The sequence below is a fragment of the Pseudopodoces humilis genome, chromosome 16 (assembly GCF_049639895.1).
Source record: "Pseudopodoces humilis isolate 2021_Gansu_Grassland_sample_001 chromosome 16, ASM4963989v1, whole genome shotgun sequence".
NCBI lineage: Eukaryota > Metazoa > Chordata > Aves > Passeriformes > Paridae > Pseudopodoces > Pseudopodoces humilis.
In genome coordinates this window covers 18729909-18744366 of record NC_142215.1, presented here as the reverse complement: position 1 = coordinate 18744366, position 14458 = coordinate 18729909, and the positions used below count along the sequence as shown (strand labels likewise).

The following is a 14458-nucleotide window of genomic DNA, read 5'->3' as shown; positions in this document are numbered from 1 at the left end:
GGCACTCCGTGGGGAGCGCACGGCTCCGGCCATTAAAGGTTGAAAAACAAGGCCTACAGCGGTTTTTGTTGGTGTTTTATTTTTAAAAACAGGTGAATCCACTTTTTATACATCATTGCACTTCAACAAATACACAGAACACGAGTTCATGCAGCTACAGTTACGCACATCATGAGAACCCTGGTAGGTCTATTTCTACAATCTTTAAATCAAGAGAAATTACAGTGTCAAACTAAAGAGGAATAACTAGTTGCATAGAATATCACCATGCTGTAACATTTCATCATTTAAACAAAAAAAAAAAAAAAAAAAAGAAAAACCAAAAGAAAATTATAAAAGTTTGCCTGAATTGAATGTACAAGAATATGTCGAACACATCAGTGCAAAAGGATTTGAGAATTTACATGAGTTAACAAAAAAAAAAAAACAAAAAAAAAACTAAACCAAAAATCACTGAAAAAGCAATCATATATATATATTTATAAACTGAAAGTTTTTGTTTCCAACTGCATCCCACCACCACCAGCAGCCCCTGGCACCACCCAGCCCTGACACCCAACAGGACACCCCGCGCTCCACGGTTAAAGCCCTTAAGGAAATTCCAATGTGCCGGCCCGGCATCACTCCCCTCCTTCCAGCCATACAGTAAGGAATGAATATCAGCAGCTTCAAAATGAACCACAATGACTTCTGGTTTCCCCTCCCCCAAATATAAATATATACTGTATATATCTTTAAGTTTTGCTGTACTTTACAAAAGAAGTCTCACTAGATGGCAGCGGTGCGGTTTGAGCGGTGCCGAATTTAACAGCTACAGGAAGTAAAAAACAGCGCATGCGTGAACCCGCCTGGCTACTGCTCGTGTAAAGAGAGGAAAGGAGGAAAAAAAAAAAGCAACATTCACAGCACATCAAGCCCAAAAGAGTTTACACCTTCTACACAGAAGCATTATTAAAATTCATCTGGCTAGGTCATCCTTGCAGGAGAGGCTAAATAAGGCATGCGTTAGACAGTCATATTGTTGCTCACTTGGAAAGGAAAGAAAAAAAAAAAAAGAAATCAGACAGAACCGGAGTTCTAGAACCAAGAGTTCCAACCCTTAAATTTAGCAGGTCATATTGCCATCAGTCTCTCAGAAACTTAAAGCTCTAAAAAAGAAACGAGAAAGAGGTGCTAGTCAATGGTGAACAGTGTGAGCCGCCGCAGCCTCCAATCCCCGCGCTCCCACTGGGGCACGGCTCCCGACAGCCCCAGCTCCACCTTTCAGTGGGGAAATCAGGAGGGCTCGGCAGCTTCGTCTACATTTTAGTAAGCAGGTCCTTAAACCACCCGCCTGTTTGTGGAAATCAATGTTTGGTCCCCCCCGCGCTCCCCGAGGCGCAGCGGGAATGTTTTAATCCGGGGAAGGAGTTTGCTGCCGTGCCCCCAGCACTCTGGGCAGGAGGGCTGGGCCTGCCCGCTCCCGGCCGGGCGCAGGCAATACTTACATGATGAGCATTTTTAATTTGTGTTTCTCTGACGTAAGTTTTTGTCTTTGTGATTGTTTGTAGAATTGGTTTTCCTGCAGAAAGGGATGAGAGAGAAATGCACCAGGAATCAGTCACGGGTACAAGGGAAAATGGACATTATTTGTACTTCATTAAACAGCGTTTCTGTCTTCCTCCCTTTAACTGGCTGAAGACAACGCTGCTTTAAACTTTATATTTTAGCACATTTGTTTTCTAGCAAGATGTTGCTTTTCTTTCCTCCAGTGCTAAGAAACGCACCAGACGGTCCAACACCATCTGTAATGTCACATGCAATATCAATCCTATGATTTATCACCTCCCACAACCCCCCCAGATTAACCCAAAGAGGGTTTTTTTCCTGAAAACACACTTACATTGGCCCAGCTGGTTCATCATCTGCAGCAAGCATCCCGATGCACGCAGGGAGAGACAAGGGAAGGAAAGAGAGAGACAGTCAGTGTTTGCAGGGGGCCGCAGTGCGAGCAGCAAACTGATCTATCTACAGCATCAAAGGCCATTCAAGTTGGGAGTGCAAGGATCATGGAATTACTGCTCTGGATTCGGGTTTAATGGCAGGTATGTTGCTTCAATGGGTTTAGTTAACACTTGGAATGCTGGTCATGAAGGACTGCAACTGTAGCGGACAGATTGGTGCAACACGGTCAAGACTCATCTTGTCCCCAAGTTCCAGTGGTTCAATCTCATTAAAAATAAGATGAGGAGACAAACCAACGGTTCAGTTGTAAAATCCTGCTGGATGTTTGCTTGCATTGACTTTTTTTTTTTAATATGTATTTTAATTTTTAAGCCATTTTTCCACTGCATTGCTTACTGATGGGTAACTCCTGGTGTATATACCCCAGAGGGTACATACCCCACACTCATTTTCCCCCGTGGATGAAACAACTTCTACATTCCCCATTTTTCTCAGTGTTTAATTAGAAAGGACCCAGGTTAGGAGGAGGCTGAAGGGGGACACTGGATTCCAGCCCCAGCCATGGGCAGCAGCATCCGAGGAGTCAGGAGTGCTGGGACACCTCCGGAAGACTGATGGCATCGTCCTGCCCATGGCCCCTGGCAAAACTTATTTAAGAACTGGCGGGGGGAGGGAGGGGAGGAAATCTGCCAATGACGAATGTTTCGTATTAACTCTCATGACCAATTGGGCTTTTTTTTTTTTTGGAATTCTCAAACACTATTTTCTCCCACGCTGCAGTACAGAAGACAGAAATGCATTTCCACAACAGTACAAGAGTCAATCCAGGAACCGAATGCTCCCACAGATGGATTTTGGGGGGACCAATTCAGGCCCTGCTGGCTTTGGCACTTGACAGTTGCCATTCCCACCTTGTGCCGGAGGGATTTTTCAGGGAAGTCTTTGAGAAACTCTCAGCAGGATTCCACAAGGGTGCTTAGTGCACATGAAGCAGTTATGGAAATTACAGTCTTACAGTGTAGGCATCCGCATGAGCACACGCCAGGAGTAATGTCGGGGAGAGGGGACATTACTCCACCCGCGCCTTCCAGGCAACGGAGAGGCAAAGCCACCGCTAGCACAGACAGTGACCAGAACAAAAAATACTTCAAAAATAAAGAACTAACCACAAACCAAGAGCTTTACAGCCAAAGTAACAGACTAGCAACACACCGGTGTCCACAGAATTCCAGTACCAGCAACAGTAACTATCGGACACGGTACAGAGAACTGGGACCAGGAAGGACAGCCAGACATCAATGTGCTGTTGTATATACAGTGAGATATACAGAGACACATCAGGTACTCAAACACAAAGCACAGCTGAGGAATCTATGGCTTCCTTCCACAAACATCTTTGGGACTCAAGGATCCTAGAGCAGCCCAGCTCCGCACTCCGGGCGGGACAAGCCTGGGAAGAACAGCGAGCCCTGGCCCTCAATGCCAGCGCTGCCTCTGAGACCCAACTCGGCTCCAACAAGCACCATCGACAGCTTTGGGAGTTTGTTTGGCTGGACTTCAGCAATATCAAACTGCACTGTGGACACTCACTACAAAATAACCATTTTCCCTTCTCTGCTCAAAGACTTAAATGCCCAGTTCAGATCAGCAAGTTTGTGTTATCAAAAGAAAAAGAAAAAAAAGAAAAAAAAAGTAAAAGAAAAAAAGAAGCTCCACATTTATAAAGGCTGCCGTCGGTGATTCCTCACGAAGATCCCACAAAAAAAGCCTAATGGAATACTTTAACTAGATAGATGGTGGATCCCCACCACTCCTCCCTGTCCCATCTCTAACCTAAACCAGAGATAAAAAGAGCGAGGGAAATTCCCGGTCGGGCGTTAAATGCTGGAAAAGCATCCCCAGTACAGTACAGACACAGACCGAACCCTCAGTGAAACCAGGGGCAACAGAACAACAGAAAAACCAGTACAAAATCAGACTAAAGAAAAGGTTCAAAACAGCAAACTGAAATCCAAATTAGTCGTGAACGTGAATGAGGAAGTTTTCAAGAGTGTTAACGTTATGACTTGTGCGTTGTATAGACTGAAGCGGAGGTTAAACAAACTCCAAAGCATGCAGAGCTCTCACTTACCACCATTTTTTAAGGGTATGATGCAATTGAAGGGGGGAAAAAAAAAAGAAGTCATAGTAACCGACAAGATCAATATAACCCAAAGCTTTAATGCCACAGCCCTGCTCTAGAACAGTCAGTACCACCTATGGCACAGGGACATCCCCCAGTGCTCCTCCTGCAGGATCTCCACTGGGACCGAGCATCTGCAGGCTCCAAAACCCCCCTGAGGTTACAGAGCTCAGCAATAACCCCCACAGCCAGGCCCTTCCTGCAGGGATGGAACGAAAATGCCCATTCCTGAACCGAAATGAGAGAACTGCTGCTTGGCTTTAACACATGTAATCAATCCCTGCAGGCAGAAATATCTGGGAATTAAAATTGGAAGATGATGACAAGTAGATCTCCCTTAGCTCCTCCACTTGTATGGGAATGTGTTTTGTGCCCCCCCCTCCACTTTCAGCCTTAATTTACAAGGCATTTTGTATGTCACTCACTTTCTTTCACCGCCTTTGGAAAGCTACAGGGTTTATTTTTAGTATCAAATTAATCCTGGGTAGCATCTTGTGACTGGTGGAAGTTAAAAATGAAGCACTAGCCGGTTCTTCCAGCTAAGATTCCAATTTTTGCTTCTGAAGGGATTCTACATCTCAGCTCAAGCTTTAAAACCTGCAAAGAATCCCAGAACGGCTTAGGCTGGGAAGGGACCTTAAAGCCCATCCAGTGCCATGAGCAAGGACACCTTCCACTGTCCCAGGGTGCTTCAAGCCCTGTCCATCCTGCCCCTCGGCACTGCCAGGGATCCAGGGGCAGCTGAATGCTCTGAAGGAGCAGCCAGAGCCTGTGACAAGGGTCCTGTGCTATGGTCCATTCCCCCTGGGATACACCGACGCTGCTGGGAACAGGTGATGGCTGTGGCCTCACTATCTGCTCCCCCTGACAAATTTTGAAGTGTGGGAGAGAAAGATGTGCATAAAAGGGATAAAAAAAACCCACCAAAATCACTGGTTACAAAATGCAAACGGTTGCAGGTTAAAACAGTTTGTTTCTTTCAGTTACTTACAGTAATAGCAGGAACAGAGAAAGTCAAGAAAAAAGCAAAAGAGGGTTAGAAAGAATGTGGGGATTTGGATGGAGCTTCTGCAGAGCCAGGAGAAGAAACACATTTATGGGAAGTCTTAGGGTTAGGCTGAGGAATGAGAGGGGAAGAATGAAAAGGGACATGTTATAACCCAGTCACCTCACGGCTTCGGACTCGAGATCATGACTATGGATTTACAAGTAAAAACCACTCCCACTCCTCAGGGGAATGGAGCCAAGAGGCTTTTACTGTCTTCTTACCCCAGAAAACCCCCTTTAACCCAGGGCTGTGCTGATTTTAGACTGTTTGATCCAACACCAGCAGAAAGCCAACTCCCTTTGGGAGCCTTTGCTACACTACGCTCGGTGGTGCTGGCTGATGGCTCCATCTATGGAAACCAGGCAGGAGGAACAAAGCCATTCCCTTCTCCCGTGCCCGGGGGAGCACCCCGGCATTCCCTGCTGGCCCCGCGTCCGCCGGGCATGCAGCCACGTGCCAGGGCATGCCACGCTCATGCAGCGCTCGCCCCCAAAGCCACAGAAGCCACACGTGGCCAGCCCCCTCTGGATCTGCCAGCCCCTGGCCGCTGAGCACTGCCTTACCGGGCGTAAGGCAAGTCAGAACTGGCGTTCTGAAAGGATGCAGGGATTCAAGCGCCAGCTGCCCTCCCTTCCTCCTTCCAGCACAGGATTTGGATGCGCTGGGGGAACCCCTCATCAACGGGCTCCGCAGCAAACCCCCTGCCGGGCACCCCCTGATGCACCATTTTGGTGGCAACAGGGATTTCACGGGTGCGACGTTCCTTTTCCTGCTCTCCAGCAGCAGGGAAAAGAATCGGGTCCCAAATCAGAGTTCTGAGAAGGAGGAAACATCAGCAAAAGAGCTCCTGAGCAGCCCTGGCCCGAGGCACGCCAAGCAGCTCACCGGACACACAAAGCGAGGTCCATGCAAAACCCAGCCCTGCAGTCAGGAAATGCCAAAGTTAAAGGAGCGTCCCCGCTCTTCCGGCACGGCAGCGCTTCCAACAGAGGGAACATCTTTCCACTGGGAAGTGTTTTGGGAACACAGCACTGCTCCAAGCGTACCCAGGAGTCCATCACCCTCCCAAACCTCCCAGGGATGGAGCCATGGGCACGCTGAGCCAGGGCATTTGAAGCCTGCAGAACATGGAGATCAGAGGGAAAGAGAATTCAATCAATTCTATCTTTGGGCTGGCCAGGCAGAGTTCCCAAGTGCTGGGGGGAAAGCTCCAGACACCTGAGGATCCTCTCACCCAGGGAACGCTTCTGTCCCTCCAGTCACGTCCCCCAGGACTAACTGGGCACTTGTGCTCAGCACCAGACTGGTCTCACCTGAAGAACTGACCCAGCACACCCCAAACACTGTCATTTGCGTAGCTTTAACTGAGCCGGCCCTAAAGTATCACCTGGGCTCATGGTGGGCACCTGCAGCTCCCAGCAGGCTCCAAGAGGAGCAGCTCATCCTGAACTGCCCCGGGCAGGAGCCAAGGTGTGCACCCGCAGCTCATTAACAGCTCCTTCTCCAAAAGCCTTTGATTTTCCTGAGCACAGGAAGTGGCCGCCTTTAGCAGCACTGGCTTTCTGCAGCTTGTAACAACAATCCTTGGAAGTGGTCATCCCCCAGCAGGAGGATCCCCGGGCACTCATCCACAGGGCAATCCATGCTCACTCCTGCTGTGGGACCCGGGCTGACACACCACAGACACCTGGGGACTCCGGAAGGGCGTTCCAGAGTTACCCCACCACGGGAAGTTGGGGTGACGGTGGCGATGATGATGATGAAGCAATCTCGGTGTCTAAATTTGGAGAGGTCCGAGGAGAACATTCCCATGCCATCAGGAAGGGCAGCACCAGCTCAATGGTTGTTGTAGCACCACCTCAGGTGGAGCTCTGCCACGAGCACGATCCCTAAAGCTGAGCACGTCCCACTGACACCAGGAGTGGAAAAGCCGGCGGAGAGATCCTGGCTGGTGCCAGATGCTGTGGATAACGAGTGCTGTGGTGTTTGGCTCAGCCTCAGCTCCCCGACGCTCCTTCCCCGCAGCAGCGGAGGCGTGATTTTGGAAGAGGGAGCTGAAATTCCAAGCACCGAGCACGCCACTGCATTCCGGCATTAACTTTGGCATTTCATAACCATGTCTTGAAAATAATCAAATTTGGGATAACCCAGGTCAAACATCCACACACGTGGGAATCAGGAGGCTCCCGATGATTTCCCACGTGTGCATTTGTCCGTGCCCTGCTCCCGGGGCGTTCTCCACCACGGCAGCACAGGAAGCTTCGATGCCAGGACGGAAAATGCACAGCTATCCAAGGAACGTGGGACTCGGGCGGCACGACACGGACTGTTTCCATCAGCCAGGCAAACCTCATCCACAGGGATGGACTGTCATACTCAGCATGGATTTCTCCTCCAGGAAAGGGGATGGGGAGAACACCTGACCCCCCCGGAGGTGCCTCATGTCACTCTCCAGGCCTCTGCCTTCAACACAGTGGCCCCAGTGGTCACTGGAGCAAGCTCAGCTCCTTGGCTCATCATCCCGGACAGCTCCGGGGGGATGATGAGCCTGGATCCCTCGGGTACCTGAGGAGTGGCCAGACCAGCCAGGAAAACTCCCACCTTGGAAAGAGTCAGTGAATCCTTCACCTCCAGCGGGAGCTCCCCTGTGCTACCACAGCGGCTGTGCCGCCATCGGGTCACGCCAAAGCCAATTCCTGTTGGATTCAGTCCGTTTGGGGCTGCTTCCAGGGAATATTTGCCTGTCAAATTCCCAGGACCTTGTTTTGGTCCTTCTGAAACTTCATCCAATGAAAATTCTGAATGCGGGGAACTGGAACGACTGACATGGAGGTGGGTACATGCAAGGGAAAATGAAAATTGTCCCAAGTTTTCCGGGCTGGTGGAGGTCCCCGAGGCCACACTGAGGGCAGGGCAGGCCCCAGAGGCACGGGAAGCTGTTAGTGATGCACAGTACATGCACTACGGTTCAACCTGGGGGCTCCACCCCGAGAGCAGCCCCCACACATGCTCTGGAAGCAGTTAGTAAGTGCTACTCAAGGCTTACAACCAAAGCTGGTTTCCTCTAGGGATGCACTGCTTCAGCCAGTTCTGATCCAAGCCTCGGCCCTTCTCCCATGATTCCATTTGTGTTCCACGAGCTCCTCTCCTCGCTGGGGGTCCCACGTGAGGCCCGTGAAGGTGGCTGTGCCCACCCCGCATGCAGATCGCTGTCTCACACCTCTGTTTCCATGGCCTGCGAGGGCCCAACCCTGCAGCCCCACAGCCCCAACCAGCTCTCCCCGAGAAAGGCTTGGCCAGCCCGGGATGGTGCTGAGGATCTCCAGCACGCTGCCCTCCACCTGCTCCACGCTTGGATCCATCGTGTTCCTACAGCACCGTGACATTCCTGCTGCTTCTCCCAAGGAGTCCTTGCACAAGGTTTCTTGCTACACACTGGAGTAAGCTGCGAGCAGCACATTAAAGGCTGCTCCTCAGCAGGGATCTTGCAAATACTCAGACTCACACTGCCCCTGTCCCCAGCTGTGAACAGGGAAAGGTGTGCAGGAGAAGCTTGCAGATAGAAGTTACTACTAGTTGTACATACCAAACACAGATTATATAATTAATTATTGCTACCATCAAACCTGATTAAAAGCCCTATTTTTATAAAATCTAATCAGTGGCTACAATTAGCTATGGGTTCCAGAGCATTCCTTAACTACACATTCAGCCACGCAGCAGCGTTAAGAGCCCTCCCCCCGTTGCTGAAGCCTGGACACATTTTAGTTTTGAAGCACCTTTGCAGCCCCAATCCCCTCAAGTGCAGTGATTCCTCAGTTTGAGTGCACTGCTCCCTCACAGCCCCTGCCCAGTGGCCGATGCCACGGGAAGGAGGGAAGGCCACGGGGGCCGAGGGCGCTGCCAGCTCTGCCCCTGTGCCGCCCCACGCTCCTTGGGGGCGGACGGACAGCGATTCTCAGGAGAGAGACGGGAGCAAAGCTTTAAAGATACCCCAAAACCCCCCTCCCATGCCACAGTCCGCAATCCAGCCCTGGGCCTTGCACCCTGTGGGCTTAACGTCCGGAGAGGGAAGAGAGGAGCGAGGCAGGAGCGTGGAGCGGGACAGAGCGGGCTGCTGGTCCTTCCTGCGCGAGGCCCCTCGGTTCCTGCGGCGGGGCCGTGCTCCCTCACGGGTGGCGCTGGGCGCACTTACCGTCGGGAACTTCATCCGGCCGCTTCCGCTTCTCGTAGATGACGATGATGACCACCAGGATGACGATCTCGGCCAGGATGCCCAGGAAGGGCCACAGCGGGGCCAGGTGGCTGCGCACGCGCAGGATGGTGGTGACCGACACGGAGCCCACCTGGTTGGTGGCGTTGCACTGGTACTCGCCAGGGTCCTCGTTGATCTGCAGGTTTGTGATGCTCAGCTCGGTGTAGTTCTCTTTGTTGGAAATGAAGAACCTGCCCGAGGAGTTGTTGATGTCCTGGCAAAGGGATGGGGGTGGGAAACAGCAACAGCTTTGAACTTCTGGGGCTTTGTGGCACGGGAACAGGAGATTTGAGGGAGGAGCAACACCACCAAACACCACGAAGGAGCCCCGCACTCAGGGCCCGACCACTGCCAGCGCTCAGCCGCTCCTTCAAACCTTCAGCTCACGCCCAGCAGGGAACACTCATCCCACCCCGTTACTTGCTGCATGTCTGGGCTCCATCCATCCAACTCTGCCTCCCTGGCAGCTCATGCAGCAACAGGAAACAGGGGTTAGAAATTCCCAGCTCTTCTCTGCTGGTCACGTTTTCCTGCTCACTACATCGCTGGCTGCACGGAACAGATCACCCAAGCTCTAATGGACATCACTGCCACCTCCTCAGATCAACTCTTGTGAGCTTAACCAGTGAAACTTGGAGGAATTTATAACCCAGTGTGGTTTTAAATCGTGTTTCCTAAGTGAGATCTTGCAGTTTGTAGCAAATTCCAGAAAACAGCTTTCAGGGTAAGTTCTTAACTTTGCCCAGCAATGCAGCAAGCAGCTTGTTTCACATACCAATAATAGAAATATCAATTTTATATTCACCCATCCATCCTCACCGCTGCTGAAAATACCCACTCACACTCTGGAGGGACTGCACTTTGAGGAGTTACAGTGCACCTTCAACAGCCCATCCCTAACCCCAGGCTGCTGCTTTTCCTCCCTCTCCGGGGCTCTGGGCAGGTGGAGACACCCTGACCCCCTGTCCTTACCTCAAACACCCCATTGACCTTCTTGCGCCAGACCCACTCGGGGTGGGGGAAGCCCACGGACTTGCAGTACATCAGGGCCTCCTGCCCCTCGTTTTTGTTCTCGCTCCTCTTGTGCCCGGTGATGTCAGGAGTGGCTACGAGACAATGGAGCGACTTGTTGAGTACAAACAGGCTTCTTCCACTCATCGGGACAAAAATCCCTCCGGCTCCCTGGAAGCTCTGCTTTCCCACACTGAGGGGATTTTATGGAAGAACTGTGTTGGTGTGGGGGGAGCAGCCCTAAACCCCGTACCCCGTTTGTGTCCCTGGGAGCAGCCCTAAACCCAGTATCCTGTTTGTGTTCCCGGAAGCAGTCCCAAAGCCTCCCCAGCAGCCCTAAATCCTCTTCAGCAGCTCTAAATCCCGTGCCCCTGTTTGGGTGTGTTCCTGGCAGCAGCCCTAAACTCTCCTCAGCAGCCCTAAACCTCTGTTCCCTGTTTCTGTCCCTGGAAGCAGCCCTGACCCCATGTCCTGTTTGTGTCCATGGGAGCAGCCCTGACCCCTCCCCGAGCTCAGGCTGGCTCAGGGCAGTGCCCTGGCCCAGCAGATGGCCCCGGGTGCAGGGCCCACCGTTAAAGCTGCAGCTGCTAATTACAGCACACGTGGCTGGCTGTGTGATGGCAGCTCTGAGCTGTTAATCCAGCCAAGGCCAGCCCGGCTGCTCCAGGAAATGGGAATTTCCTACAGGATACGCAGAGGGAGCGCTTGCAGCTGCAAGCTGAGGTGATGAAGGCAATTTCACCGCTCTGCTCAAAGGGAACAAAACCTCTCGTGCCACCCAACAGCAGTTGAGCCTGCTCTTCCCAAAATTACAGCACAAATCTTTGGGAAAACAAGCTGACGTGAGATTGGGAAGCACAGGAAATCCATGGCTGTGGGAAAAGCTGAGCTGCAGCTCCTGCCGGTGTGTGTTCACCTGCCAAGGCACGCCAGGAGAGGAGTTCTCCAAGCGCCCGTGGAAATTCCAACAGCATTCCCAAGAGCCCTGGGCTTTGCAGGAGTCCTGAGCAAAGGATGAAGCTCAGCCAGATGCTGACTCATTCATTCCAAGATGATGCCAAGCAAAGCTGTGATAGGCAGGAACGGGCTGAGAACAAACCCAAGGGGTTTATTTAAGGAAACCCAAAATGAATCTTTCTACTTCGGACATAAAAACACTTGGAGAGACAAAAAACCCGACCTGAATGAAGGCACCAGATCCAAACAATGCCCGGGTCTCCTACAAAAAGGAGCTGCAGGAAGAGCATTCCCCACCTGCCAGGTGATTCCACACTCCCTGTGCCTGCAAGGGGCAGGAGCACCTGGAGCAAACGGAATTTCTGAGCTTCAGCTCCTCAAGTGGGAAATCAATCCAAGTGGGGAAAGAAATCAGATGAGCTGGGGCTGGGTGTGCTGTGCTGCTCCAGGATCCCAGGCACTGCAGAGCTCCTGCACCCTCCCAGCCTCGGAGAGGAAAATGGCATCGATTCCAAATCATGAGGGCTCCAGAGGACAATTCCAGCTTGGAAGGTGCCACCACTACCCTGCTGGCCTCTGGGTGTTCCCAAAGCAGGAGCTGGGGGAGCTCCTGTGGCTTTTGCTTCCTGCAGGGAGCTCCTCTAACCTACAGACACGGAAGCCCAGCGGGGACAAGGCAGCGATGCCGAGATGGGATGGAATGGAATAAGGGACTGCAGACTGGGAACGATCCCATGAGGAAAAGGAGCGATGGCATTCAGCAGCTCGGAGCTGCAGCTCCCATGGGCTGGCTCCCAGCGCCATCCCGAGCACAGCCTGGGAAAGGGAACAGGGACAGCACTCCCAGCTGGCCCAGTTTGTGTCAGGCTGGGAAGGGGAAAGGAGGGAATGATTTCTGGGACACCACTCCTACTCCAGAGTGACCCAGTACCACTGCTGGAGGGAGAGGTCTGATCCCAGGGGTGATCCCAGAGCCCAGGGGTGAGCCCAGGGGTGATCCCAGGGGTGATCCCAGAGCCCAGGGGTGATCCCAGGGGTGATCCCAGCAGAGCAGCAGTGCCCAGCACACCTCCCTGGCTCCTCGCTGGCTCTGCTGGGCCAGGGCTGTTCCTGGGGCTCCCTGGGATCATTGGGCAGGGTTTCAGGGCTCGGTGCCACCACTCAGACTCAAGCCCAGCATTTCCTCCCCCAAAGAGTGCGGGAAACCGTGTCCTGTTGTCCCCAGATCCCTGCAGCCCAGCTCTAGCAGGTTTTTCCTGGGAAGCTTTTCAAGGCAGGATTGCCCCTCGCACTGCCCCAGGTTTATTTGGGAAGGATTTGGATTTTCAGAGTCTCCTCTCTGCTCAGCTCCATCACTGGCACCAGGAGAATGCCCCTGGCAAAGGGAGGTTGGAATTCCTGTACTCCCAGCAGGCACAGAACTCGGTGTGCAGCACCTTTCTGAAGGCTCTGGGGGTCACACAGCCTGGAAAATTCATTTCCTCATCTACAGGAGGCATCCAGCCCCTCCAAGCTCTTTACTGGAAAGGCCAGGGAAATTTAAATGTGTAACACCCCCAATGCGTGGCCCAGTTACCTTCAAGTTTCCCATTAAGAGACAAAACTAAAGCAAGGGAAAAGCACCTAAAAATATTCCTGCACTGCAAACTGGGATGTGTGACCTGGAACAGGGGCTCGGGAAGGTTTCTTTTTCTGGTCGTGACTCCAATCCCTGCTTCCCTCTGGAGCCTGAAGATACCGAAAGCGCTGGGAGAAGGGGGATGTGAGAGGATTTTCCAAATATTAAAATGAATGTTGTGTGCATAAAATTGGAAACCTTTGCTGTATTAATATAGTTTTGTTTCTGTTCTTGATAAAACTTAGAAATAGTGGTGTAATATGTGTATTTATGTATTTTTGAGGCTCTAGCATGGTATTAGGACAATCCTTTGTTAGTGAGGTTTGCTCTCTTGGCTGAATGCTGAGGCACCCGGCCTCATATAATGATATAATGATATAATGATATAATGATATAATGATATAATGATATAATGATATAATGATATAATGATATAACCTGGCCTTATAATTATTTAAACTTTTAATTTTAATAAAATTAAATTTATTTTATTATCAAAATAATAATGATTTCTACATTTTGCTTTTTCTATCTATTATTTTATCTATTATTTCTATCTCATAACTGTCTTTCCATTAAACTTTTTAAAATTTTGTTAAAAAAATAAAACTTGAAGCTTGTTTTTGGAGGGGCTGGGGAGGCAGCAGCACGCCCTGGGCTCTGGGGAAGCTGTTCACGAGCTGTCAGAAAATCCCTATTTTTGGAGCCCCCTCCTTTCCCTGTGCAGCAGCAGCGAGAGCTGCACCGTAATTACAGCCAGCAATTAAATCTAGCTGTGATTGCTCCAGCACCAACACGACTCATGCAGGTAAATATTGGGTTACAGATGTGCACGGGCAGCCCAGGTGCCTGCCCCTCACATCTGCCCAAAGTGCAATCCCCATTTATTATCCCCAGGATAATTAATTATCCCCAGGAGCAGCGGTTGAGGAGTATTGAGGTGTAAATCACCTGTGGGAAGCGAGTAGGATCGGTTCTCCTCACACTTCAATCACAGATATTGTTTTATCTGCACCCAGAGTGAGCTCCCAGCTCCCTGCCGAGCTTTCCTGCCTGGAAGCCAAGCAGCCAAGCACCAAAAGCAAACCCAAAAAGCCTCAAAAGCTTGCCCAAAAAGCCTCAAAAGGGCCATGCCTGGATCATCACAGCTGGCACAGGCCATGCTCCGCTCCCAAAGTTCCATTTCCCCTCTCTTTGTCACCTCAAGCGGCCCAGAGGAGGCAGCTGGAACTCACATTTTGGATTTTGAACATCAGGAGATTCAGCAATCAGAGGGAAAGGAAAAATCCCCAAGGAAAGGAAAAGAAGGGAAATGAAACCCTTCCACCCCAAACACCCAGCCAAGCCCTTCAGAGGCACGGGGTGGTGGAATCCCATTTCCCACAGGCTGAGGGATGCTCCCAGCCAGATCCCAGGGCACCAGCAATTCCCAAACTCCCTGGG

The 14458-nt window shown here is 51.3% G+C and overlaps 1 protein-coding gene across 1 annotated transcript in view; it reads right to left on the bottom strand.

Annotated features, from left to right (window-relative positions):
* Positions 1 to 58: 58 nt before the first annotated feature.
* The window catches only part of NPTN (neuroplastin), a 39515-nt gene continuing 25115 nt past the window's right edge, over positions 59 to 14458 (bottom strand). Inside the window, exons 4-8 of the mRNA XM_014251321.2 lie at positions 10402 to 10535; positions 9370 to 9643; positions 1883 to 1904; positions 1488 to 1561; positions 59 to 1148 (exon numbers count right to left, since the gene is read on the bottom strand). Of these exons, the coding sequence (XP_014106796.1) occupies positions 1501 to 1561; positions 1883 to 1904; positions 9370 to 9643; positions 10402 to 10535 (491 nt within the window). The 3' untranslated portion in view covers positions 59 to 1148; positions 1488 to 1500. The remainder of the gene's footprint in view (positions 1149 to 1487; positions 1562 to 1882; positions 1905 to 9369; positions 9644 to 10401; positions 10536 to 14458) is intronic.